The sequence below is a fragment of the Phyllobates terribilis genome, unplaced genomic scaffold (genome assembly GCF_046119375.1).
Source record: "Phyllobates terribilis strain yellow unplaced genomic scaffold, ASM4611937v1 Scaffold_1__5_contigs__length_1240528914, whole genome shotgun sequence".
Lineage (NCBI taxonomy): Eukaryota > Metazoa > Chordata > Amphibia > Anura > Dendrobatidae > Phyllobates > Phyllobates terribilis.
In genome coordinates this window covers 614,012,844-614,038,927 of record NW_027362761.1, presented here as the reverse complement: position 1 = coordinate 614,038,927, position 26,084 = coordinate 614,012,844, and the positions used below count along the sequence as shown (strand labels likewise).

At 53.3% G+C, this 26,084-nt stretch overlaps 1 protein-coding gene across 1 annotated transcript in view; it reads right to left on the bottom strand.

The window, feature by feature from the left end:
• Positions 1-25,809, bottom strand: part of LOC141272637 (uncharacterized) — a 47,571-nt gene extending 21,762 nt beyond the window's left edge. The window contains exons 1-3 of the mRNA XM_073683557.1: positions 25,673-25,809; positions 18,849-18,989; positions 18,560-18,742 (exon numbers count right to left, since the gene is read on the bottom strand). Coding sequence (XP_073539658.1) covers positions 18,560-18,742; positions 18,849-18,932 — 267 coding nt within the window. The 5' untranslated portion in view covers positions 18,933-18,989; positions 25,673-25,809. The remainder of the gene's footprint in view (positions 1-18,559; positions 18,743-18,848; positions 18,990-25,672) is intronic.
• Positions 25,810-26,084: the final 275 nt, after the last annotated feature.

Below are 26,084 nucleotides of genomic sequence, written 5' to 3'. Positions count from 1 at the left end.
TATAATGTCCCAGCAGTCACCTCTCCGCTAATCACCCAGAATCCTCCAGTGCTGTCCTGTACAATGTCCCAGCAATCACCTCTCCGCTCATCACCCAGAATCCTCCAGTGCTGTCCTGTATAATGTCCCAGCAGTCACCTCTCCGCTAATCACCCAGAATCCTCCAGTGCTGTCCTGTATAATGTCCCAGCAGTCACCTCTCCGGTCATCACCCAGAATCCTCCAGTGCCGTCCTGTACAATGTCCCAGCAGTCACCTCTCCGCTCATCACCCAGAATCCTCCAGTGCTGTCCTGTATAATGTCCCAGCAGTCACCTCTCCGCTAATCACCCAGAATCCTCCAGTGCTGTCCTGTACAATGTCCCAGCAGTCACCTCTCCGCTCATCACCCAGAATCCTCCAGTGCTGTCCTGTATAATGTCCCAGCAGTCACCTCTCCGCTCATCACCCAGAATCCTCCAGTGCTGTCCTGTATAATGTCCCAGCAGTCACCTCTCCGCTCATCACCCAGAATCCTCCAGTGCTGTCCTGTATAATTTCCCAGCAGTCACCTCTCCGCTCATCACCCAGAATCCTCCAGTGCTGTCCTGTATAATGTCCCAGCAGTCACCTCTCCGCTAATCACCCAGAATCCTCCAGTGCTGTCCTGTATAATGTCCCAGCAGTCACCTCTCCGCTCATCACCCAGAATCCTCCAGAGCTGTCCGGTATAATGTCCCAGCAGTCACCTCTCCGGTCATCACCCAGAATCCTCCAGTGCTGTCCTGTATAATGTCCCAGCAGTCACCTCTCCGCTCATCACCCAGAATCCTCCAGTGCTGTCCTGTATAATGTCCCAGCAGTCACCTCTCCGGTCATCACCCAGAATCCTCCAGTGCTGTCCTGTATAATGTCCCAGCAGTCACCTCTCCGCTCATCACCCAGAATCCTCCAGTGCTGTCCTGTATAATGTCCCAGCAGTCACTTCTCCGGTCATCACCCAGAATCCTCCAGTGCTGTCCTGTATAATGTCCCAGCAGTCACCTCTCCGGTCATCACCCAGTATCCTCCAGTGCTGTCCTCTATAATGTCCCAGCAGTCACCTCTCCGCTCATCACCCAGAATCCTCCACTGCTGTCCTGTATAATGTCCCAGCAGTCACCTCTCCGCTCATCACCCAGAATCCTCCAGTGCTGTCCTGTATAATGTCCCAGCAGTCACCTCTCCGCTCATCACCCAGAATCCTCCAGTGCTGTCCTGTATAATGTCCCAGTAGTCACCTCTCCGGTCATCACCCAGAATCCTCCAGTGCTGTCCTGTATAATGTCCCAGCAGTCACCTCTCCGCTCATCACCCAGAATCCTCCAGTGCTGTCCTGTATAATGTCCCAGCAGTCACCTCTCCGCTCATCACCCAGAAGCCTCCAGTGCTGTCCTGTATAATGTCCCAGCAGTCACCTCTCCGCTCATCACCCAGAATCCTCCAGTGCTGTCCTGTATAATGTCCCAGCAGTCACCTCTCCGCTCATCACTCAGAATCCTCCAGTGATGTCCTGTATAATGTCCCAGCAGTCACCTCTCCGCTCATCACCCAGAGTCCTCCAGTGCTGTCCTGTATAATGTCCCAGCAGTCACCTCTCCGCTCATCACCCAGAATCCTCCAGTGCTGTCCTGTATAATGTCCCAGCAGTCACCTCTCCGCTCATCACCCAGAATCCTCCAGTGCCGTCCTGTATAATGTCCCAGCAGTCACCTCTACAGTCATCACTCAGAATCCTCCAGTGCTGTCCTGTATAATGTCCCAGCAGTCACCTCTCCGCTCATCACCCAGAATCCTCCAGTGCTGTCCTGTATAATGTCCCAGCAGTCACCTCTCCTCTCATCACCCAGAATCCTCCAGTGCTGTCCTGTATAATGTCCCAGCAGTCACCTCTCCGGTCATCACCCAGAATCCTCCAGTGCCGTCCTGTATAATGTCCCAGCAGTCACCTCTCCGCTCATCACCCAGAATCCTCCAGTGCCGACCTGTATTATGTCCCAGCAGTCACCTCTCCGGTCATCACCCAGAATCCTCCAGTGCCGTCCTGTATAATGTCCCTGCAGTCACCTCTCCGCTCATCACCCAGAATCCTCCAGTGCCGACCTGTATTATGTCCCAGCAGTCACCTCTCCGCTCATCACCCAGAATCCTCCAGTGCCATCCTGTATAATGTCCCAGCAGTCACCTCTCCGCTCATCACCCAGAATCCTCCAGTGCCATCCAGTATAATGTCCCAGCAGTCACCTTTCCGCTCATCACCCAGAATCCTCCAGTGCTGTCCTGTATAATGTCCCAGCAGTCACCTCTCCAGTCATCACCCAGAATCCTCCAGTGCCGTCCTGTATAATGTCCCAGCAGTCACCTCTCCGCTCATCCCCCAGAATCCTCCAGTGCTGTCCTGTATAATGTCCCAGCAGTCACCTCTCCGCTCATCACCCAGAATCCTCCAGTGCCGTCCTGTATAATGTCCCAGCAGTCACCTCTCCGCTCATCACCCAGAATCCTCCAGTGCCGTCCTGTATAATGTCCCAGCAGTCACCTCTCCGCTCATCACCCAGAATCCTCCAGTGCTGTCCTGTATAATGTCCCAGCAGTCACCTCTCCGCTCATCACCCAGAATCCTCCAGTGCTGTCCTGTATAATGTCCCAGCAGTCACCTCTCCGGTCATCACCCAGAATCCTCCAGTGCTGTCCTGTATAATGTCCCAGCAGTCACCTCTCCGCTCATCCCCCAGAATCCTCCAGTGCTGTCCTGTATAATGTCCCAGCAGTCACCTCTCCGGTCATCACCCAGAATCCTCCAGTGCTGTCCTGTATAATGTCCCAGCAGTCACCTCTCCGATCATCACCCAGAATCCTCCAGTGCTGTCCTGTATAATGTCCCAGCAGTCACCTCTCCGGTCATCACCCAGAATCCTCCAGTGCTGTCCTGTATAATGTCCCAGCAGTCACCTCTCCGCTCATCACCCAGAATCCTCCAGTGCTGTCCTGTATAATGTCCCAGCAGTCACCTCTCCGCTCATCACCCAGAATCCTCCAGTGCTGTCCTGTATAATGTCCCAGCAGTCACCTCTCCGCTCATCACCCAGAATCCTCCAGAGCTGTCCGGTATAATGTCCCAGCAGTCACCTCTCCGGTCATCACCCAGAATCCTCCAGTGCTGTCCTGTATAATGTCCCAGCAGTCACCTCTCCGCTCATCACCCAGAATCCTCCAGTGCTGTCCTGTATAATGTCCCAGCAGTCACCTCTCCGGTCATCACCCAGAATCCTCCAGTGCTGTCCTGTATAATGTCCCAGCAGTCACCTCTCCGCTCATCACCCAGAATCCTCCAGTGCTGTCCTGTATAATGTCCCAGCAGTCACCTCTCCGCTCATCACCCAGAATCCTCCAGTGCTGTCCTGTATAATGTCCCAGCAGTCACCTCTCCGCTCATCACCCAGAATCCTCCAGAGGTGTCCGGTATAATGTCCCAGCAGTCACCTCCCCGCTCATCACTCAGAATCCTCCAGTGCTGTCCTGTATAATGTCCCAGCAGTCACCTCTCCGGTCATCACCCAGAATCCTCCAGTGCCGTCCTGTATAATGTCCCAGCAGTCACCTCCCCGCTCATCACCCAGAATCCTCCAGTGCTGTCCTGTATAATGTCCCAGCAGTCACCTCTCCGCTCATCACTCAGAATCCTCCAGTGCTGTCCTGTATAATGTCCCAGCAGTCACCTCTCCGCTCATCACCCAGAATCCTCCAGTGCTGTCCTGCATAATGTCCCAGCAGTCACCTCTCCGCTCATCACCCAGAATCCTCCAGTGCTGTCCTGTATAATGTCCCAGCAGTCACCTCTCCGCTCATCACCCAGAATCCTCCAGTGCTGTCCTGTATAATTTCCCAGCAGTCACCTCTCCGCTCATCACCCAGAATCCTCCAGTGCTGTCCTGTATAATGTCCCAGCAGTCACCTCTCCGCTCATCACCCAGAATCCTCCAGAGCTGTCCGGTATAATGTCCCAGCAGTCACCTCTCCGGTCATCACCCAGAATCCTCCAGTGCTGTCCTGTATAATGTCCCAGCAGTCACCTCTCCGCTCATCACCCAGAATCCTCCAGTGCTGTCCTGTATAATGTCCCAGCAGTCACCTCTCCGGTCATCACCCAGAATCCTCCAGTGCTGTCCTGTATAATGTCCCAGCAGTCACCTCTCCGCTCATCACCCAGAATCCTCCAGTGCTGTCCTGTATAATGTCCCAGCAGTCACCTCTCCGCTCATCACCCAGAATCCTCCAGAGCTGTCCGATATAATGTCCCAGCAGTCACCTCCCCGCTCATCACTCAGAATCCTCCAGTGCTGACCTGTATAATGTCCCAGCAGTCACCTCTCCGGTCATCACCCAGAATCCTCCAGTGCCGTCCTGTATAATGTCCCAGCAGTCACCTCCCCGCTCATCACCCAGAATCCTCCAGTGCTGTCCTGTATAATGTCCCAGCAGTCACCTCTCCGCTCATCACTCAGAATCCTCCAGTGCTGTCCTGTATAATGTCCCAGCAGTCACCTCTCCGGTCATCACCCAGAATCCTCCAGTGCCGTCCTGTATAATGTCCCAGTAGTCACCTCTCCGGTCATCACCCAGAATCCTCCAGTGCCGTCCTGTATAATGTCCCAGCAGTCACCTCTCCGGTCATCACCCAGAATCCTCCAGTACCGTCCTGTATAATGTCCCAGTAGTCACCTCTCCAGTCATCACCCAGAATCCTCCAGTGCTGTCCTGTATAATGTCCCAGCAGTCACCTCTCCGCTCATCACTCAAAATCCTCCAGTGCTGTCCTGTATAATGTCCCAGCAGTCACCTCTCCGGTCATCACCCAGAATCCTCCAGTGCTGTCCTGTATAATGTCCAAGCAGGAACCTCTCCGGTCATCACCCAGAATACTCCAGTGCTGTCCTGTATAATGTCCCAGCAGTCACCTCTCCGGTCATCACCCAGAATCCTCCAGTGCCGTCCTGTATAATGTCCCAGCAGTCACCTCTCCGCTCATCACTCAGAATCCTCCAGTGCTGTCCTGTATAATGTCCCAGCAGTCACCTCTCCGGTCATCACCCAGAATCCTCCAGTGCCGTCCTGTATAATGTCCCAGCAGTCACCTCTCCGGTCATCACCCAGAATCCTCCAGTGCTGTCCTGTATAATGTCCCAGTAGTCACCTCTCCGGTCATCACCCAGAATCCTCCAGTGCTGTCCTGTATAATGTCCCAGCAGTCACCTCTCCGCTCATCACCCAGAATCCTCCAGTACCGTCCTGTATAATGTCCCAGCAGTCACCTCTCCACTCATCACCCAGAATCCTCCAGTGCCGTTCTGTATAATGTCCCAGCAGTCACCTCTCCGGTCATCACCCAGAATCCTCCAGTGCTATCCTGTATAATGTCCCAGCAGTCACCTCTAAGCTCATCACCCAGAATCCTCCAGTGCTGCCCTGTATAATGTCCCAGCAGTCACCTCTCCGCTCATCACCCAGAATCCTCCAGTGCTGCCCTGAATAATGTCCCAGCAGTCTCCTCTCCGCTCATCACCCAGAATCCTCCAGTGCGGTCCTGTATAATGTCCCAGCAGTCACCTCTCCGGTCATCACCCAGAATCCTCCAGTGCTGTCCTGTATAATGTCCCAGCAGTCACCTCTCTGCTCATCACCCAGAATCCTCCAGTGCTGTCCTGTATAATGTCCCAGCAGTCACCTCTCCGCTCATCACCCAGAATCCTCCAGTGCTGTCCTGCATAACGTCCCAGCAGTCACCTCTCCGCTCATCACCCAGAATCCTCCAGTGCTGTCCTGCATAACGTCCCAGGCAGTCACCTCTCCGCTCATCACCCAGAATCCTCCAGTGCTGTCCTGTATAACGTCCCAGCAGTCACCTCTCCGCTCATCACCCAGAATCCTCCAGTGCTGTCCTGTATAATGTCCCAGCAGACACCTCTCCGCTCATCACCCAGAATCCTCCAGTGCCGTCCTGTATAATGTCCCAGCAGTCACCTCTCCGCTCATCACCCAGAATCCTCCAGTGCTGTCCTGTATAATGTCCCAGCAGTCACCTCTCCGCTCATCACCCAGAATCCTCCAGTGCTGTCCTGTATAATGTCCCAGCAGTCACCTCTCCGGTCATCACCCAGAATCCTCCAGTGCTGTCCTGTATAATGTCCCAGCAGTCACCTCTCCGCTCATCCCCCAGAATCCTCCAGTGCTGTCCTGTATAATGTCCCAGCAGTCACCTCTCCGGTCATCACCCAGAATCCTCCAGTGCTGTCCTGTATAATGTCCCAGCAGTCACCTCTCCGATCATCACCCAGAATCCTCCAGTGCTGTCCTGTATAATGTCCCAGCAGTCACCTCTCCGGTCATCACCCAGAATCCTCCAGTGCTGTCCTGTATAATGTCCCAGCAGTCACCTCTCCGGTCATCACCCAGAATCCTCCAGTGCCGTCCTGTATAATGTCCCAGCAGTCACCTCTCCGGTCATCACCCAGAATCCTCCAGTGCTGTCCTGTATAATGTCCCAGCAGTCACCTCTCCGCTCATCACCCAGAATCCTCCAGTGCTGTCCTGTATAATGTCCCAGCAGTCACCTCTCCGCTCATCACCCAGAATCCTCCAGTGCCGTCCTGTATAATGTCCCAGCAGTCACCTCTCCGCTCATCACCCAGAATCCTCCAGTGCCGTCCTGTATAATGTCCCAGCAGTCACAGCTCCGCTCATCACCCAGAATCCTCCAGTGCCGTCCTGTATAATGTCCCAGCAGTCACCTCTCCGCTCATCACCCAGAATCCTCCAGTGCCGTCCTGTATAATGTCCCAGCAGTCACCGCTCCGCTCATCACCCAGAATCCTCCAGTACTGTCCTGTATAATGTCCCAGCAGTCACCTCTCCACTCATCACCCAGAATCCTCCAGTGCTGTCCTGTATAATGTCCCAGCAGTCACCTCTCCGGTCATCACCCTGAATCCTCCAGTGCCGTCCTGTATAATGTCCCAGCAGTCACCTCTCCGCTCATCACCCAGAAACCCCCAGTGCCGTCCTGTATAATGTCCCAGCAGTCACCTCTCCGGTCATCACCCAGAATCCTCCAATGCTGTTCTGTATAATGTCCCAGCAGTCACCTCTCCGGTCATCACCCAGAATCCTCCAGTGCCGTCCTGTATAATGTCCCAGCAGTCACCTCTCCGCTCATCACCTAGAATCCTCCAGTGCCGTCCTGTATAATGTTCCAGCAGTCACCTCTCCGGTCATCACCCAGAATCCCCCAGTGCCGTCCTGTATAATGTCCCAGCAGTCACCTCTCCGCTCATCACCTAGAATCCTCCAGTGCCGTCCTGTATAATGTCCCAGCAGTCACCTCTCGGCTCATCACCCAGAATCCTCCACTGCTGTCCTGTATAATGTCCCAGCAGTCACCTCTCCGCTCATCACCCAGAATCCTCCAGTGCTGTCCTGTATAATGTCCCAGCAGTCACCTCTCCTCTCATCACCCAGAATCCTCCAGTGCTGTCCTGTATAATGTCCCAGCAGTCACCTCTCCGGTCATCACCCAGCATCCTCCAGTTCTGTCCTGTATGATGTCCCAGCAGACACCTCTCCGATCATCACCCAGAATCCTCCAGTGCTGTCCTGTATAATTTCCCAGCAGTCACCTCTCCGCTCATCACCCAGAATCCTCCAGTGCTATCATGTATAATGTCCCAGCAGTCACCTCTCCGCTCATCACCCAGAATCCTCTAGTGCTTCCCTGTATAATGCCCCAGCAGTCACCTCTCCGCTCATCACCCAGAATCCTCCAGTGCTGTCCTGTATAATGTCCCAGCAGTCACCTCTCCGGTCATCACCCAGAATCCTCCAGTGCTGTCCCGTATAATGTCCCAGCAGTCACCTCTCCGGTCATCACCCAGAATCCTCCAGTGCAGTCCTGTATAATGTCCCAGCAGTCACCTCTCCGCTCATCACCCAGAATCCTCCAGTGCTGTCCTGTATAATGTCCTAGAAGTCACCTCTCCGCTCATCACCCAGAATCCTCCAGTAATGTCCTGTATAATTTCCCAGCAGTCACCTCTCCACTCATCACCCAGAATCCTCCAGTGCTATCATGTATAATGTCCCAGCAGTCACCTCTCCGCTCATCATCCAGAATCCTCCAGTGCTGTCCTGTATAATGTCCCAGCAGTCAACTCTCCGGTCATCACCCAGAATCCTCCACTGCTGTCCTGTATAATGTCCCAGCAGTCACCTCTCCGGTCATCACCCAGAATCCTCCAGTGCTGTCCTGTATAATGTCCCAGCAGTCACCTCTCCGGTCATCACCCAGAATCCTCCAGTGCTGTCCTGTATAATGTCCCAGCAGTCACCTCTCCGCTCATCACCCACAATCCTCCAGTGCCGTCCTGTATAATGTCCCAGCAGTCACCTCTCCGGTCATCACCCAGAATCCTCCAGTGCTATCCTGTATAATGTCCCAGCAGTCACCTCTCCGGTCATCACCCAGAATCCTCCAGTGCTGTCCTGTATAATGTCCCAGCAGTCACCTCTCCGCTCATCACCCAGAATCCTCCAGTGCTGTCCTGGATAATGTCCAAGCAGTCACCTCTCCGCTCATCACCCAGAATCCTCCAGTGCTGTCCTGTATAATGTTCCAGCAGTCACCTCTCCGCTCATCACCCAGAATACTCCAGTGCCGTCCTGTATAATGTCCCAGCAGTCTCCTCTCCGGTCATCACCCAGAATCCTCCAGTGCCGTCCTGTATAATGTCCCAGCAGTCACCTCTCCGCTCATCCCCCAGCATCCTCCAGTGCCGTCCTCTATAATGTCCCAGCAGTCACCTCTCCGCTCACCACCCAGAATCCTCCAGTGCCGTCCTGTATAATGTCCCAGCAGTCATCTCTCCGGTCATCACCCAGAATCCTCCAGTGCCGTCCTGTATAATGTCCCAGCAGTCACCTCTCCGCTCATCACCCAGAATCCTCCAGTGCTGTCCTGTATAATGTCCCAGCAGTCACCTCTCCGCTCATCACCCAGAATCCTCCAGTGCTGTCCTGTATAATGTCCCAGCAGTCACCTCTCCGCTCATCACCCAGAATCCTCCAGTGCTGTCCTGTATAATGTCCCAGCAGTCACCTCTCCGATCATCACCCAGAATCCTCCAGTGCTGTCCTGTATAATTTCCCAGCAGTCACCTCTCCGCTCATCACCCAGAAGCCTCCAGTGCTATCATGTATAATGTCCCAGCAGTCACCTCTCCGCTCATCACCCAGAATCCTCCAGTGCTTCCCTGTATAATGCCCCAGCAGTCACCTCTCCGCTCATCACTCAGAATCCTCCAGTGCTATCATGTATAATGTCCCAGCAGTCACCTCTCCGATCATCACCCAGAATCCTCCAGTGCTTCCCTGTATAATGCCCCAGCAGTCACCTCTGCAGTCATCACCCAGAATCCTCCAGTGCTGTCCTGGATAATGTCCCAGCAGCCACCTCTCCGCTCATCACCCAGAATCCTCCAGTGATGTCCTGTATAATGTCCCAGCAGTCAACTCTCCGCTCATCACCCAGAATCCTCCAGTGCTATCATGTATAATGTCCCAGCAGTCACCTCTCCGCTCATCACCCAGAATCCTCCAGTGCTTCCCTGTATAATGCCCCAGCAGTCACCTCTCCGCTCATCACTCAGAATCCTCCAGTGCTATCATGTATAATGTCCCAGCAGTCACCTCTCCGATCATCACCCAGAATCCTCCAGTGCTTCCCTGTATAATGCCCCAGCAGTCACCTCTGCAGTCATCACCCAGAATCCTCCAGTGCTGTCTTGTATAATGCCCCAGCAGTCACCTCTCCAGTCATCACCCAGAATCCTCCACTGCTGTCCTGTATAATGTCCCAGCAGTCACCTCTCCGGTCATCACCCAGAATCCTCCAGTGCTGTCCTGTATAATGTCCCAGCAGTTACCTCTCCGCTCATCACCCAGAATCCTCCAGTGCTGTCCTGTATAATGTCCCAGCAGTCACCTCTCCGGTCATCACCCAGAATCCTCCAGTGCCGTCCTGTATAATGTCCCAGCAGTCACCTCTCCGGTCATCACCCAGAATCCTCCAGTGCTGTCCTGTATAATGTCCCAGCAGTCACCTCTCCGCTCATCACCCAGAATCCTCCAGTGCTGTCCTGTATAATGTCCCAGCAGTCACCTCTCCTCTCATCACCCAGAATCCTCCAGTGCTGTCCTGTATAATGTCCCAGCAGTCACCTCTCCGGTCATCACCCAGAATCCTCCAGTGCTGTCCTGTATAATGTCCCAGCAGTCACCTCTCCGATCATCACCCAGAATCCTCCAGTGCTGTCCTGTATAATTTCCCAGCAGTCACCTCTCCGCTCATCACCCAGAAGCCTCCAGTGCTATCATGTATAATGTCCCAGCAGTCACCTCTCCGCTCATCACCCAGAATCCTCCAGTGCTTCCCTGTATAATGCCCCAGCAGTCACCTCTCCGCTCATCACTCAGAATCCTCCAGTGCTATCATGTATAATGTCCCAGCAGTCACCTCTCCGATCATCACCCAGAATCCTCCAGTGCTTCCCTGTATAATGCCCCAGCAGTCACCTCTGCAGTCATCACCCAGAATCCTCCAGTGCTGTCCTGGATAATGTCCCAGCAGCCACCTCTCCGCTCATCACCCAGAATCCTCCAGTGCTGTCTTGTATAATGCCCCAGCAGTCACCTCTCCAGTCATCACCCAGAATCCTCCACTGCTGTCCTGTATAATGTCCCAGCAGTCACCTCTCCGCTCATCACCCAGAATCCTCCAGTGATGTCCTGTATAATGTCCCAGCAGTCAACTCTCCGCTCATCACCCAGAATCCTCCAGTGCTGTCCTGTATAATGTCCCAGCAGTCAACTTTCCGCTCATCACCCAGAATCCTCCAGTGCTGTCCAGTATAATGTCCCAGCAGTCACCTCTCCGGTCATCACCCAGAATTCTCCAGTGCTGTCCCGTATAATGTCCCAGCAGTCACCTCTCCGGTCATCACCCAGAATACTCCAGTGCAGTCCTGTATAATGTCCCAGCAGTCACCTCTCCGCTCATCACCCAGAATCCTCCAGTGCTGTCCTGTATAATGCCCCAGCAGTCACCTCTCCAGTCATCACCCAGAATCCTCCAGTGCGATCCTGTATAATGTCCCAGCAGTCACCTCTCCGCTCATCACCCAGAATCCTCCAGTGACGTCCTGTATAATGTCCCAGCAGTCAACTCTCCGCTCATCACCCAGAATCCTCCAGTGCTGTCCTGTATAATGTCCCAGCAGTCAACTCTCTGCTCATCACCCAGAATCCTCCAGTGCTGTCCCGTATAATGTCCCAGCAGTCACCTCTCCGGTCATCACCCAGAATCCTCCAGTGCAGTCCTGTATAATGTCCCAGCAGTCACCTCTCCGCTCATCACCCAGAATCCTCCAGTGCTGTCCTGTATAATGTCCAGCAGTCACCTCTCCGCTCATCACCCAGAATCCTCCAGTGCTGTCCTGTATAATGTCCCAGCAGTCACCTCTCCGCTCATCACCCAGAATCCTCTAGTGCCATCCTGTATAATGTCCCAGCAGTCACCTCTCCGCTCATCACCCAGAATCCTCCAGTGCTGTCCTGTATAATGTCCCAGCAGTCACCGCTCCAGTCATCACCCAGAATCCTCCAGTGCTGTCCTGTATAATGTCCCAGCAGTCACCTCTCCGGTCATCACCCAGAATCCTCCAGTGCTGTTGTGTATAATGTCCCAGCAGTCACCTCTCCGGTCATCACCCAGAATCCTCCAGTGCCGTCCTGTATAATGTCCCAGCAGTCACCTCTCCGCTCATCACCCAGAAACCTCCAGTGCTGTCCTGTATAATGTCCCAGCAGTCACCTCTCCGCTCAGCACCCAGAATCCTCCAGTGCTGTCCTGTATAATGTCCCAGCAGTCACCTCTCGGCTCATCACCCAGAATCCTCCAGTGCTGTCCAGTATAATGTCCCAGCAGTCACCTCTCGGCTCATCACCCAGAATCCTCCAGTGCTGTCCTGTATAATGTCCCAGAAGTCACCTCTCCCCTCATCACCCAGAATCCTCCAGTGCTGTCCGGTATAATGTCCCAGCAGTCACCTCTCCGCTCATCACCCAGAATCCTCCAGTGCTTCCCTGTATAATGCCCCAGCAGTCACCTCTCCGCTCATCACCCAGAATCCTCCAGTGCTATCATGTATAATGTCCCAGCAGTCACCTCTCCGCTCATCACCCAGAATCCTCCAGTTCTTCCCTGTATAATGTCCCAGAAGTCACCTCTCCCCTCATCACCCAGCATCCTCCAGTGCTGTCCTGTATAATTTCCCAGCAGTCACCTCTCCGCTCATCACCCAGAATCCTCCAGTGCTATCATGTATAATGTCCCAGCAGTCACCTCTCCGCTCATCACCCAGAATCCTCCAGTGCTTCCCTGTATAATGCCCCAGCAGTCACCTCTCCGCTCATCACCCAGAATCCTCCAGTGCTGTCCTGTATAATGTCCCACCAGTCACCTCTCCGCTCATCACCCAGAATCCTCCAGTGCTCTCCTGTATAATGTCCCAGCAGTCACCTCTCGGCTCATCACCCAGAATCCTCCAGTGCTGTCCTGTATAATGTCCCAGAAGTCACCTCTCCCCTCATCACCCAGAATCCTCCAGTGCTGTCCGGTATAATGTCCCAGCAGTCACCTCTCCGCTCATCACCCAGAATCCTCCAGTGCTTCCCTGTATAATGCCCCAGCAGTCACCTCTCCGCTCATCACCCAGAATCCTCCAGTGCTATCATGTATAATGTCCCAGCAGTCACCTCTCCGCTCATCACCCAGAATCCTCCAGTTCTTCCCTGTATAATGTCCCAGAAGTCACCTCTCCCCTCATCACCCAGCATCCTCCAGTGCTGTCCTGTATAATTTCCCAGCAGTCACCTCTCCGCTCATCACCCAGAATCCTCCAGTGCTATCATGTATAATGTCCCAGCAGTCACCTCTCCGCTCATCACCCAGAATCCTCCAGTGCTTCCCTGTATAATGCCCCAGCAGTCACCTCTCCAGTCATCACCCAGAATCCTCCAGTGCTTTCCTGTATAATGTCCCACCAGTCACCTCTCCGCTCATCACCCAGAATCCTCCAGTGCTCTCCTGTATAATGTCCCAGCAGTCACCTCTCCGCTCATCACCCAGAATCCTCCAGTGCTCTCCTGTATAATGCCCCAGCAGTCACCTCTCCAGTCATCACCCAGAATCCTCCAGTGCTGTCCTGTATAATGTCCCAGCAGTCACCTCTCCGCTCATCACCCAGAATCCTCCAGTGATGTCCTGTATAATGTCCCAGCAGTCAACTCTCCGGTCATCACCCAGAATCCTCCAGTGCTGTCCCGTATAATGTCCCAGCAGTCACCTCTCCGCTCATCACCCAGAATCCTCCAGTGTGGTCCAGTATAATGTCCCAGCAGTTACCTCTCTGCTCATCACCCAGAATCCTCCAGTGCCGTCCTGTATAATGTCCCAGCAGTCACCTCTCCGCTCATCACCCAGAATCCTCCAGTGATGTCCTGTATAATGTCCCAGCAGTCAACTCTCCCCTCATCACCCAGAATCCTCCAGTGCTGTCCTGTATAATGTCCCAGCAGTCACCTCTCCAGTCATCACCCAGAATCCTCCAGTGCTGTCCTGTATAATGTCCCAGCAGTCACCTCTCCGGTCATCACCCAGAATCCTCCAGTGCTGTTGTGTATAATGTCCCAGCAGTCACCTCTCCGGTCATCACCCAGAATCCTCCAGTGCCGTCCTGTATAATGTCCCAGCAGTCACCTCTCCGCTCATCACCCAGAAACCTCCAGTGCTGTCCTGTATAATGTCCCAGCAGTCACCTCTCCGCTCAGCACCCAGAATCCTCCAGTGCTGTCCTGTATAATGTCCCAGCAGTCACCTCTCGGCTCATCACCCAGAATCCTCCAGTGCTGTCCAGTATAATGTCCCAGCAGTCACCTCTCGGCTCATCACCCAGAATCCTCCAGTGCTGTCCTGTATAATGTCCCAGAAGTCACCTCTCCCCTCATCACCCAGAATCCTCCAGTGCTGTCCGGTATAATGTCCCAGCAGTCACCTCTCCGCTCATCACCCAGAATCCTCCAGTGCTTCCCTGTATAATGCCCCAGCAGTCACCTCTCCGCTCATCACCCAGAATCCTCCAGTGCTATCATGTATAATGTCCCAGCAGTCACCTCTCCGCTCATCACCCAGAAACCTCCAGTGCTGTCCTGTATAATGTCCCAGCAGTCACCTCTCCGCTCAGCACCCAGAATCCTCCAGTGCTGTCCTGTATAATGTCCCAGCAGTCACCTCTCGGCTCATCACCCAGAATCCTCCAGTGCTGTCCAGTATAATGTCCCAGCAGTCACCTCTCGGCTCATCACCCAGAATCCTCCAGTGCTGTCCTGTATAATGTCCCAGAAGTCACCTCTCCCCTCATCACCCAGAATCCTCCAGTGCTGTCCGGTATAATGTCCCAGCAGTCACCTCTCCGCTCATCACCCAGAATCCTCCAGTGCTTCCCTGTATAATGCCCCAGCAGTCACCTCTCCGCTCATCACCCAGAATCCTCCAGTGCTATCATGTATAATGTCCCAGCAGTCACCTCTCCGCTCATCACCCAGAATCCTCCATTTCTTCCCTGTATAATGTCCCAGAAGTCACCTCTCCCCTCATCACCCAGCATCCTCCAGTGATGTCCTGTATAATTTCCCAGCAGTCACCTCTCCGCTCATCACCCAGAATCCTCCAGTGCTATCATGTATAATGTCCCAGCAGTCACCTCTCCGCTCATCACCCAGAATCCTCCAGTGCTTCCCTGTATAATGCCCCAGCAGTCACCTCTCCGCTCATCACCCAGAATCCTCCAGTGCTGTCCTGTATAATGTCCCACCAGTCACCTCTCCGCTCATCACCCAGAATCCTCCAGTGCTCTCCTGTATAATGTCCCAGCAGTCACCTCTCGGCTCATCACCCAGAATCCTCCAGTGCTGTCCTGTATAATGTCCCAGAAGTCACCTCTCCCCTCATCACCCAGAATCCTCCAGTGCTGTCCGGTATAATGTCCCAGCAGTCACCTCTCCGCTCATCACCCAGAATCCTCCAGTGCTTCCCTGTATAATGCCCCAGCAGTCACCTCTCCGCTCATCACCCAGAATCCTCCAGTGCTATCATGTATAATGTCCCAGCAGTCACCTCTCCGCTCATCACCCAGAATCCTCCAGTTCTTCCCTGTATAATGTCCCAGAAGTCACCTCTCCCCTCATCACCCAGCATCCTCCAGTGCTGTCCTGTATAATTTCCCAGCAGTCACCTCTCCGCTCATCACCCAGAATCCTCCAGTGCTATCATGTATAATGTCCCAGCAGTCACCTCTCCGCTCATCACCCAGAATCCTCCAGTGCTTCCCTGTATAATGCCCCAGCAGTCACCTCTCCAGTCATCACCCAGAATCCTCCAGTGCTGTCCTGTATAATGTCCCACCAGTCACCTCTCCGCTCATCACCCAGAATCCTCCAGTGCTCTCCTGTATAATGTCCCAGCAGTCACCTCTCCGCTCATCACCCAGAATCCTCCAGTGCTCTCCTGTATAATGCCCCAGCAGTCACCTCTCCAGTCATCACCCAGAATCCTCCAGTGCTGTCCTGTATAATGTCCCAGCAGTCACCTCTCCGCTCATCACCCAGAATCCTCCAGTGATGTCCTGTATAATGTCCCAGCAGTCAACTCTCCTCTCATCACCCAGAATCCTCCAGTGCTGTCCTGCATAATGTCCCAGCAGTCAACTCTCCGCTCATCACCCAGAACCCTCCAGTGCTGTCCCGTATAATGTCCCAGCAGTCACCTCTCCGGTCATCACCCAGAATCCTCCAGTGCTGTCCCGTATAATGTCCCAGCAGTCACCTCTCCGCTCATCACCCAGAATCCTCCAGTGTGGTCCAGTATAATGTCCCAGCAGTTACCTCTCTGCTCATCACCCAGAATCCTCCAGTGCCGTCCTGTGTAATGTCCCAGCAGTCACCTCTCCGCTCATCACCCAGAATCCTCCAGTGATGTCCTGTATAATGTCCCAGCAGTCAACTCTCCCCTCATCACCCAGAATCCTCCAGTGCTGTCCTGTATAATGTCCCAGCAGTCAACTCTCCGCTCATCACCCAGAATCCTCCAGTGCTGTCCTGTATAATGCCCCAGCAGTCACCTCTCCAGTCATCACCCAGAATCCTCCAGTGCTGTCCTGTATAATGTCCCAGCAGTCACCTCTCCAGTCATCACCCAGAATCCTCCAGTGATGTCCTGTATAATGTCCCAGCAGTCAACTCTCCGCTCATCACCCAGAATCCTCCAGTGCTGTCCTGTATAATGTCCCAGCAGTCAACTCTCCGCTCATCACCCAGAGTCCTCCAGTGCTGTCCTGTATAATGTCCCAGCAGTCACCTCTCCGGTCATCACCCAGAATCCTCCAGTGCTGTTGTGTATAATGTCCCAGCAGTCACCTCTCCGGTCATCACCCAGAATCCTCCAGTGCCGTCCTGTATAATGTCCCAGCAGTCACCTCTCCGCTCATCACCCAGAATCCTCCAGTGCTGTCCTGTATAATGTCCCAGCAGTCACCTCTCCGCTCAGCACCCAGAATCCTCCAGTGCTGTCCTGTATAATGTCCCAGCAGTCACCTCTCGGCTCATCACCCAGAATCCTCCAGTGCTGTCCAGTATAATGTCCCAGCAGTCACCTCTCGGCTCATCACCCAGAATCCTCCAGTGCTGTCCTGTATAATGTCCCAGAAGTCACCTCTCCCCTCATCACCCAGAATCCTCCAGTGCTGTCCGGTATAATGTCCCAGCAGTCACCTCTCCGCTCATCACCCAGAATCCTCCAGTGCTATCATGTATAATGTCCCAGCAGTCACCTCTCCGCTCATCACCCAGAATCCTCCAGTGCTTCCCTGTATAATGCCCCAGCAGTCACCTCTCCGCTCATCACCCAGAATCCTCCAGTGCTATCATGTATAATGTCCCAGCAGTCACCTCTCCGCTCATCACCCAGAATCCTCCAGTTCTTCCCTGTATAATGTCCCAGAAGTCACCTCTCCCCTCATCACCCAGAATCCTCCAGTGCTGTCCTGTATAATTTCCCAGCAGTCACCTCTCCGCTCATCACCCAGAATCCTCCAGTGCTATCATGTATAATGTCCCAGCAGTCACCTCTCCGCTCATCACCCAGAATCCTCCAGTGCTTCCCTGTATAATGCCCCAGCAGTCACCTCTCCGCTCATCACCCAGAATCCTCCAGTGCTATCATGTATAATGTCCCAGCAGTCACCTCTCCGCTCATCACCCAGAATCCTCCAGTGCTTCCCTGTATAATGCCCCAGCAGTCACCTCTCCAGTCATCACCCAGAATCCTCCAGTGCTGTCCTGTATAATGTCCCAGCAGTCACCTCTCCGCTCATCACCCAGAATCCTCCAGTGCTCTCCTGTATAATGCCCCAGCAGTCACCTCTCCAGTCATCACCCAGAATCCTCCAGTGCTGTCCTGTATAATGTCCCAGCAGTCACCTCTCCGCTCATCACCCAGAATCCTCCAGTGATGTCCTGTATATTGTCCCAGCAGTCAACTCTCCTCTCATCACCCAGAATCCTCCAGTGCTGTCCTGCATAATGTCCCAGCAGTCAACTCTCCGCTCATCACCCAGAATCCTCCAGTGCTGTCCTGTATAATGTCCCAGCAGTCACCTCTCCGGTCATCACCCAGAATCCTCCAGTGCTGTCCCGTATAATGTCCCAGCAGTCACCTCTCCGCTCATCACCCAGAATCCTCCAGTGTGGTCCAGTATAATGTCCCAGCATAATGTCCCAGCAGTTACCTCTCCGCTCATCACCCAGAATCCTCCAGTGCCGTCTTGTATAATGTCCCAGCAGTCACCTCTCCGCTCATCACCCAGAATCCTCCAGTGCTGTCCTGTATAATGTCCCAGCAGTCACCTCTCCGCTCATCACCCAGAATCCTCCAGTGCTGCCCTGTATAATGTCCCAGCAGTCACCTCTCCGCTCATCACCCAGAATCCTCCAGTGCTGCCCTGTATAATGTCCCAGCAGTCACCTCTCCGGTCATCACCCAGAATCCTCCAGTGCCGTCCAGTATAATGTCCCAGCAGTCACCTCTCCGGTCATCACCCAGAATCCTCCAGTGCTGTATTGTATAATGTCCCAGCAGTCACCTCTCCGCTCATCACCCAGAATCCTCCAGTGCCGTCCTGTATAATGTCCCAGCAGTCACCTCTCTGCTCATCACCCAGAATCCTCCAGTGCTGCCCTGTATAATGTCCCAGCAGTCACCTCTCCGCTCATCACCCAGAATCCTCCAGTGCTGCCCTGTATAATGTCCCAGCAGTCACCTCTCCGGTCATCACCCAGAATCCTCCAGTGCTGTCCTGTATAATGTCCCAGCAGTCACCTCTCCGCCCAGCAGCTCAATCATCTTGTTGCTGAGCTCTAGGATCTTCTTCTTCTTCCTCTCATGTATTGTGGGGTGCGGGGGAGGCTCTGTGATGGGGCCCGGGCTCCGCCCTCCTGACTCCTGGAGATGGATGATGGGAGTCACACCCTCCCCCGATGTCTTCCTCACTATTGTGTAATTCTGTGTATGGAGAGAGACACTTAGGAAAATATCGCAAAACACTAAATCTCAGCTGTATAATAAAATGCTGGTAAAAATCCTACTGATAGAAATGTAGAGGAGTTACCTCTCCGCTCAGCAGGGAGATGATCTCCAGGGTGAAGTGTAATAATCTTCTGGTGGTCTCATCCTCATCCATCTTTGGGGTCATTCAGGAAAAGAAGGGATGAAAACTGGATCAGCTGGAGGGATCTCGTTCTGCAGACGTCTTCATGATAAAGGAGAAGATGGAGATCACAGGGGACAATATAACGTGAGATAAAGAACCGCAGTCACTGAGCAGCGAGAGAAGCAGGTTCTCCGATCCTGTAACTAAGGCTTCGATCACATCTACAAGACGTCACCGACCACGACTGATTGATCCTGTAACTAAGGCTCCGATCACATCTACAAGACGTCACCGACCACGACCGATGGATCCTGTAACTAAGGACCCGATCACATCTACAAAAGACGCCACCGACCACGACCAATGGATCCTGTAACTAAGGCTCCGATCACATCTACAAGACGTCACCGACTGATGGATCCTGTAACTAAGGCTTCGATCACATCTACAAGACGTCACCGACCACGACCGATGGATCCTGTAACTAAGGCTCCTATCACATCTACAAGACGTCACCAACCACGAGCGATGGATCCTGTAACTAAGGCTCCGATCACATCTACAAGACGTCACCGACCACGACCGATGAATCCTGTAACTAAGGCTCCAATCACATCTACAAGACGTCACCGACCACGATCGATGGATCCTGTAACTAAGGCTCCGATCACATCTACAAGACGTCACCAACCACAAGCGATGGATCCTGTAACTAAGGCTCCGATCACATCTATAAGACGTCACCAACCACGAGCGATGGATTCAGTAACTAAGGCTCCGATCACATCTACAAGACGTCACCAACCACGACCGATGGATCCTGTAACTAAGGCTCCGATCACATCTACAAGACATCACCGACCACAACCGATGGATCCTGTAACTAAGGCTCCGATCACATCTAGAAGACGTCACCGACCACGAGCGATGGATCCTGTAACTAAGGCTCCGATCACATCTAGAAGACGTCACCGACCACGAGCGATGGATCCTGTAACTAAGGCTCCGATCACATCTACAAGACGTCACCGACCACGACCGATGAATCCTGTAACTAAGGCTCCCATCACATCTATAAGACGTCACCAACCACGAGCGATGGGTCCAGTAACCAAGGCTCCGATCACATCTAGAAGACGACACTCACCACGACCGATGGATCCTGTAACTAAGGCTCCGATCACATCTACAAGACGTCACCAACCACGACCGATGGATCCTGTAACTAAGGCTCCGATCACATCTAGAAGACGACACTCACCACGACCGATGGATCCTGTAACTAAGGCTCCGATCAAATCTACAAGACGTCACCAACCACGAGCGATGGATCCTGTAAATAAGGCTCCAATCACATCTAGAAGACGTCACCGACCACGAGCGATGGATCCTGTAACTAAGGCTCCGATCAAATCTACAAGACGTCACCAACCACGAGCGATGGATCCTGTAACTAAGGCTCCGATCACATCTACAAGACGTCACCGACCACGACCGATGGATCCTGTAACTAAGGCTCCGATCACATCTACAAGACGTCACCGACCACAACCGATGGATCCTGTAACTAAGGCTCCGATCAAATCTACAAGACGTCACCGACCACGAGCGATGGATCCTGTAACTAAGGCTCCGATCAAATCTACAAGACGTCACCAACCACGAGCGATGGATCCTGTAACTAAGGCTCCGATCAAATCTACAAGACGTCACCAACCACGAGCGATGGATCCTGTAACTAAGGCTCCGATCACATCTACAAGACGTCACCGACCACGACCGATGGATCCTGTAACTAAGGCTCCGATCACATCTACAAGACGTCACCGACCACAACCGATGGATCCTGTAACTAAGGCTCCGATCACATCTAGAAGACGTCACCGACCACGAGCGATGGATCCTGTAACTAAGGCTCCGATCACATCTAGAAGACGTCACCGACCACGACCGATGGATCCTGTAACTAAGGCTCCGATCACATCTAGAAGACGACACTCACCACGACCGATGGATCCTGTAACTAAGGCTCCGATCAAATCTACAAGACGTCACCAACCACGAGCGATGGATCCTGTAAGTAAGGCTCCAATCACATCTAGAAGACGTCACCGACCATGAGCGATGGATCCTGTAACTAAGGCTCCGATCAAATCTACAAGACGTCACCAACCACGAGCGATGGATCCTGTAACTAAGGCTCCGATCACATCTACAAGACGTCACCGACCACGACCGATGGATCCTGTAACTAAGGCTCCGATCACATCTACAAGACGTCACCGACCACAACCGATGGATCCTGTAACTAAGGCTCCGATCAAATCTACAAGACGTCACCGACCACGAGCGATGGATCCTGTAACTAAGGCTCCGATCAAATCTACAAGACGTCACCAACCACGAGCGATGGATCCTGTAACTAAGGCTCCGATCACATCTACAAGACGTCACCGACCACGACCGATGGATCCTGTAACTAAGGCTCCGATCACATCTACAAGACGTCACCGACTACGACAGATGGATCCTGTAACTAAGGCTCCGATCACATCTACAAGACGTCACCGACCGTGACCGATGGATCCTGTAACTAAGGCTCCGATTACATCTACAAGACGTCACCGACCACGACCGATGGATCCTGTAACTAAGGCTCCGATCACATCTACAAGACGTCACCGACTACGACAGATGGATCCTGTAACTAAGGCTCCGATCACATCTACAAGACGTCACCGACCACGACCGATGGATCCTGTAACTAAGGCTCCGATCACATCTACAAGACATCACCGACCACGACCGATGGATCCTGTAACTAAGGCTCCGATCACATCTAGAAGACGACACTCACCACGACCGATGGATCCTGTAACTAAGGCTCCGATCAAATCTACAAGACGTCACCAAGCACGAGCGATGGATCCTGTAAGTAAGGCTCCAATCACATCTAGAAGACGTCACCGACCACGAGCGATGGATCCTGTAACTAAGGCTCCGATCAAATCTACAAGACGTCACCAACCACGAGCGATGGATCCTGTAACTAAGGCTCCGATCACATCTACAAGACGTCACCGACCACGACCGATGGATCCTGTAACTAAGGCTCCGATCACATCTACAAGACGTCACCGACCACAACCGATGGATCCTGTAACTAAGGCTCCGATCAAATCTACAAGACGTCACCGACCACGAGCGATGGATCCTGTAACTAAGGCTCCGATCAAATCTACAAGACGTCACCAACCACGAGCGATGGATCCTGTAACTAAGGCTCCGATCAAATCTACAAGACGTCACTAACCACGAGCGATGGATCCTGTAACTAAGGCTCCGATCACATCTACAAGACGTCACCGACCACGACCGATGGATCCTGTAACTAAGGCTCCGATCACATCTACAAGACGTCACCGACCACAACCGATGGATCCTGTAACTAAGGCTCCGATCACATCTAGAAGACGTCACCGACCACGAGCGATGGATCCTGTAACTAAGGCTCCGATCACATCTAGAAGACGTCACCGACCACGAGCGATGGATCCTGTAACTAAGGCTCCGATCACATCTACAAGACATCACCGACCACGACCGATGGATCCTGTAACTAAGGCTCCGATCACATCTAGAAGACGACACTCACCACGACCGATGGATCCTGTAACTAAGGCTCCGATCAAATCTACAAGACGTCACCAACCACGAGCGATGGATCCTGTAAGTAAGGCTCCAATCACATCTAGAAGACGTCACCGACCACGAGCGATGGATCCTGTAACTAAGGCTCCGATCAAATCTACAAGACGTCACCAACCACGAGCGATGGATCCTGTAACTAAGGCTCCGATCACATCTACAAGACGTCACCGACCACGACCGATGGATCCTGTAACTAAGGCTCCGATCACATCTACAAGACGTCACCGACCACAACCGATGGATCCTGTAACTAAGGCTCCGATCAAATCTACAAGACGTCACCGACCACGAGCGATGGATCCTGTAACTAAGGCTCCGATCAAATCTACAAGACGTCACCAACCACGAGCGATGGATCCTGTAACTAAGGCTCCGATCACATCTACAAGACGTCACCGACCACGACCGATGGATCCTGTAACTAAGGCTCCGATCACATCTACAAGACGTCACCGACTACGACAGATGGATCCTGCAACTAAGGCTCCGATCACATCTACAAGACGTCACCGACCGTGACCGATGGATCCTGTAACTAAGGCTCCGATTACATCTACAAGACGTCACCGACCACGACCGATGGATCCTGTAACTAAGGCTCCGATCACATCTACAAGACGTCACCGACTACGACAGATGGATCCTGTAACTAAGGCTCCGATCACATCTACAAGACGTCACCGACCACGACCGATGGATCCTGTAACTAAGGCTCCGATCACATCTACAAGACATCACCGACCACGACCGATGGATCCTGTAACTAAGGCTCCGATCACATCTAGAAGACGACACTCACCACGACCGATGGATCCTGTAACTAAGGCTCCGATCAAATCTACAAGACGTCACCAAGCACGAGCGATGGATCCTGTAAGTAAGGCTCCAATCACATCTAGAAGACGTCACCGACCACGAGCGATGGATCCTGTAACTAAGGCTCCGATCAAATCTACAAGACGTCACCAACCACGAGCGATGGATCCTGTAACTAAGGCTCCGATCACATCTACAAGACGTCACCGACCACGACCGATGGATCCTGTAACTAAGGCTCCGATCACATCTACAAGACGTCACCGACCACAACCGATGGATCCTGTAACTAAGGCTCCGATCAAATCTACAAGACGTCACCGACCACGAGCGATGGATCCTGTAACTAAGGCTCCGATCACATCTACAAGACGTCACCGACCACGACCGATGGATCCTGTAACTAAGGCTCCGATCACATCTACAAGACGTCACCGACCACAACCGATGGATCCTGTAACTAAGGCTCCGATCACATCTAGAAGACGTCACCGACCACGAGCGATGGATCCTGTAACTAAGGCTCCGATCACATCTAGAAGACGTCACCGACCACGAGCGATGGATCCTGTAACTAAGGCTCCGATCACATCTACAAGACATCACCGACCACGAGCGATGGATCCTGTAACTAAGGCTCCGATCACATCTAGAAGACGACACTCACCACGACCGATGGATCCTGTAACTAAGGCTCCGATCAAATCTACAAGACGTCACCAACCACGAGCGATGGATCCTGTAAGTAAGGCTCCAATCACATCTAGAAGACGTCACCGACCACGAGCGATGGATCCTGTAACTAAGGCTCCGATCAAATCTACAAGACGTCACCAACCACGAGCGATGGATCCTGTAACTAAGGCTCCGATCACATCTACAAGACGTCACCGACCACGACCGATGGATCCTGTAACTAAGGCTCCGATCACATCTACAAGACGTCACCGACCACAACCGATGGATCCTGTAACTAAGGCTCCGATCAAATCTACAAGACGTCACCGACCACGAGCGATGGATCCTGTAACTAAGGCTCCGATCAAATCTACAAGACGTTACCAACCACGAGCGATGGATCCTGTAACTAAGGCTCCGATCACATCTACAAGACGTCACCGACCACGACCGATGGATCCTGTAACTAAGGCTCCGATCACATCTACAAGACGTCACCGACTACGACAGATGGATCCTGTAACTAAGGCTCCGATCACATCTACAAGACGTCACCGACCGTGACCGATGGATCCTGTAACTAAGGCTCCGATCAAATCTACAAGACGTCACCGACCACGAGCGATGGATCCTGTAACTAAGGCTCCGATCACATCTACAAGACGTCACCGACCACGACCGATGGATCTTGTAACTAAGGCTCCGATCACATCTACAAGACGTCACCGACCACGACAGATGGATCCTGTAACTAAGGCTCCGATCACATCTACAAGATGTCACCGACCAAGAGCGATGGATCCTGTAAGTAAGGCTCCGATCACATCGACAAGACGTCACCGACCACGACCGATAGATCCTGTAACTAAAGCTCCGATCACATCTACAAGACGTCACCAACCACGAGCGATGGATCCTGTAACTAAGGTTCTATGGATTTGATATGCTCCCGATCTGACCTGTCATGTTCAGCCTCGTCTACAAAGGCCAGTCACTGTGGTAACTCCACCTCCAGCGGGGGACGGTCACCGTGGTAACTCCATCTCCAGCGGGGGACGGTCACCGTGGTAACTCCACCTCCAGCGGGGGCGGTCACCGTGGTAACTCCATCTCCAGCGGGGGACGGTCACCGTGGTAACTCCACCTCCAGCGGGGGACGGTCACCGTGGTAACTCCACCTCCAGCGGGGGACGGTCACCGTGGTAACTCCACCTCCAGCAGGGGACGGTCACCGTGGTAACTCCACCTCCAGCGGGGGACGGTCACCGTGGTAACTCCACCTCCAGCGGGGGACGGTCACCGTGGTAACTCCACCTCCAGCGGGGGACGGTCACCGTGGTAACTCCACCTCCAGCGGGGGACGGTCACCGTGGTAACTCCACCTCCAGCGGGGGACGGTCACCGTGGTAACTCCACCTCCAGCGGGGGCGGTGAGGTGAGGAGGAGCCGCTGCACATCCCCCATACAACACTGAGGAGCCGCAGTCACATGGAGCAGGAGCCTCCACAGGAACAGCTCTGATCTCACCCCACACTCTCCTCTCACAGATTCACCACAAACCCTCCCTGTAATCTCACCGGAATGGCGGGAAGCGGAAACCTGCTGCTGGCTGATACCAGAGAGCAAGAGCTGCGCACAACCAGGACGGAGCTGCTGCACTGAGAGCGGGAGGACCTGTGGTGACGTCACCGCCATGTGATCAGGGGGCGGAGCTCAGGAGAGAGTTGGTGAAGGACCTGTGGGACGTCACCGCCATGTGATCAGGGGGCGGAGCTCAGGAGAGAAGTGGTGAAGGACCTGTGGTGACGTCACCGCCATGTGATCAGGGGGCGGAGCTGTCTTGATTTCTTTGTTATCAGCCATTTTTCAGGGAAATGTTTGCAGGAGATGCACATCTATCTGTTCTCTATATGTAGAGAGCTATGTACAACGTTGTTTGGAAGTTTGTGAGCCCTACAGAATTTTCCATAATTTTTTAATGATGTACAA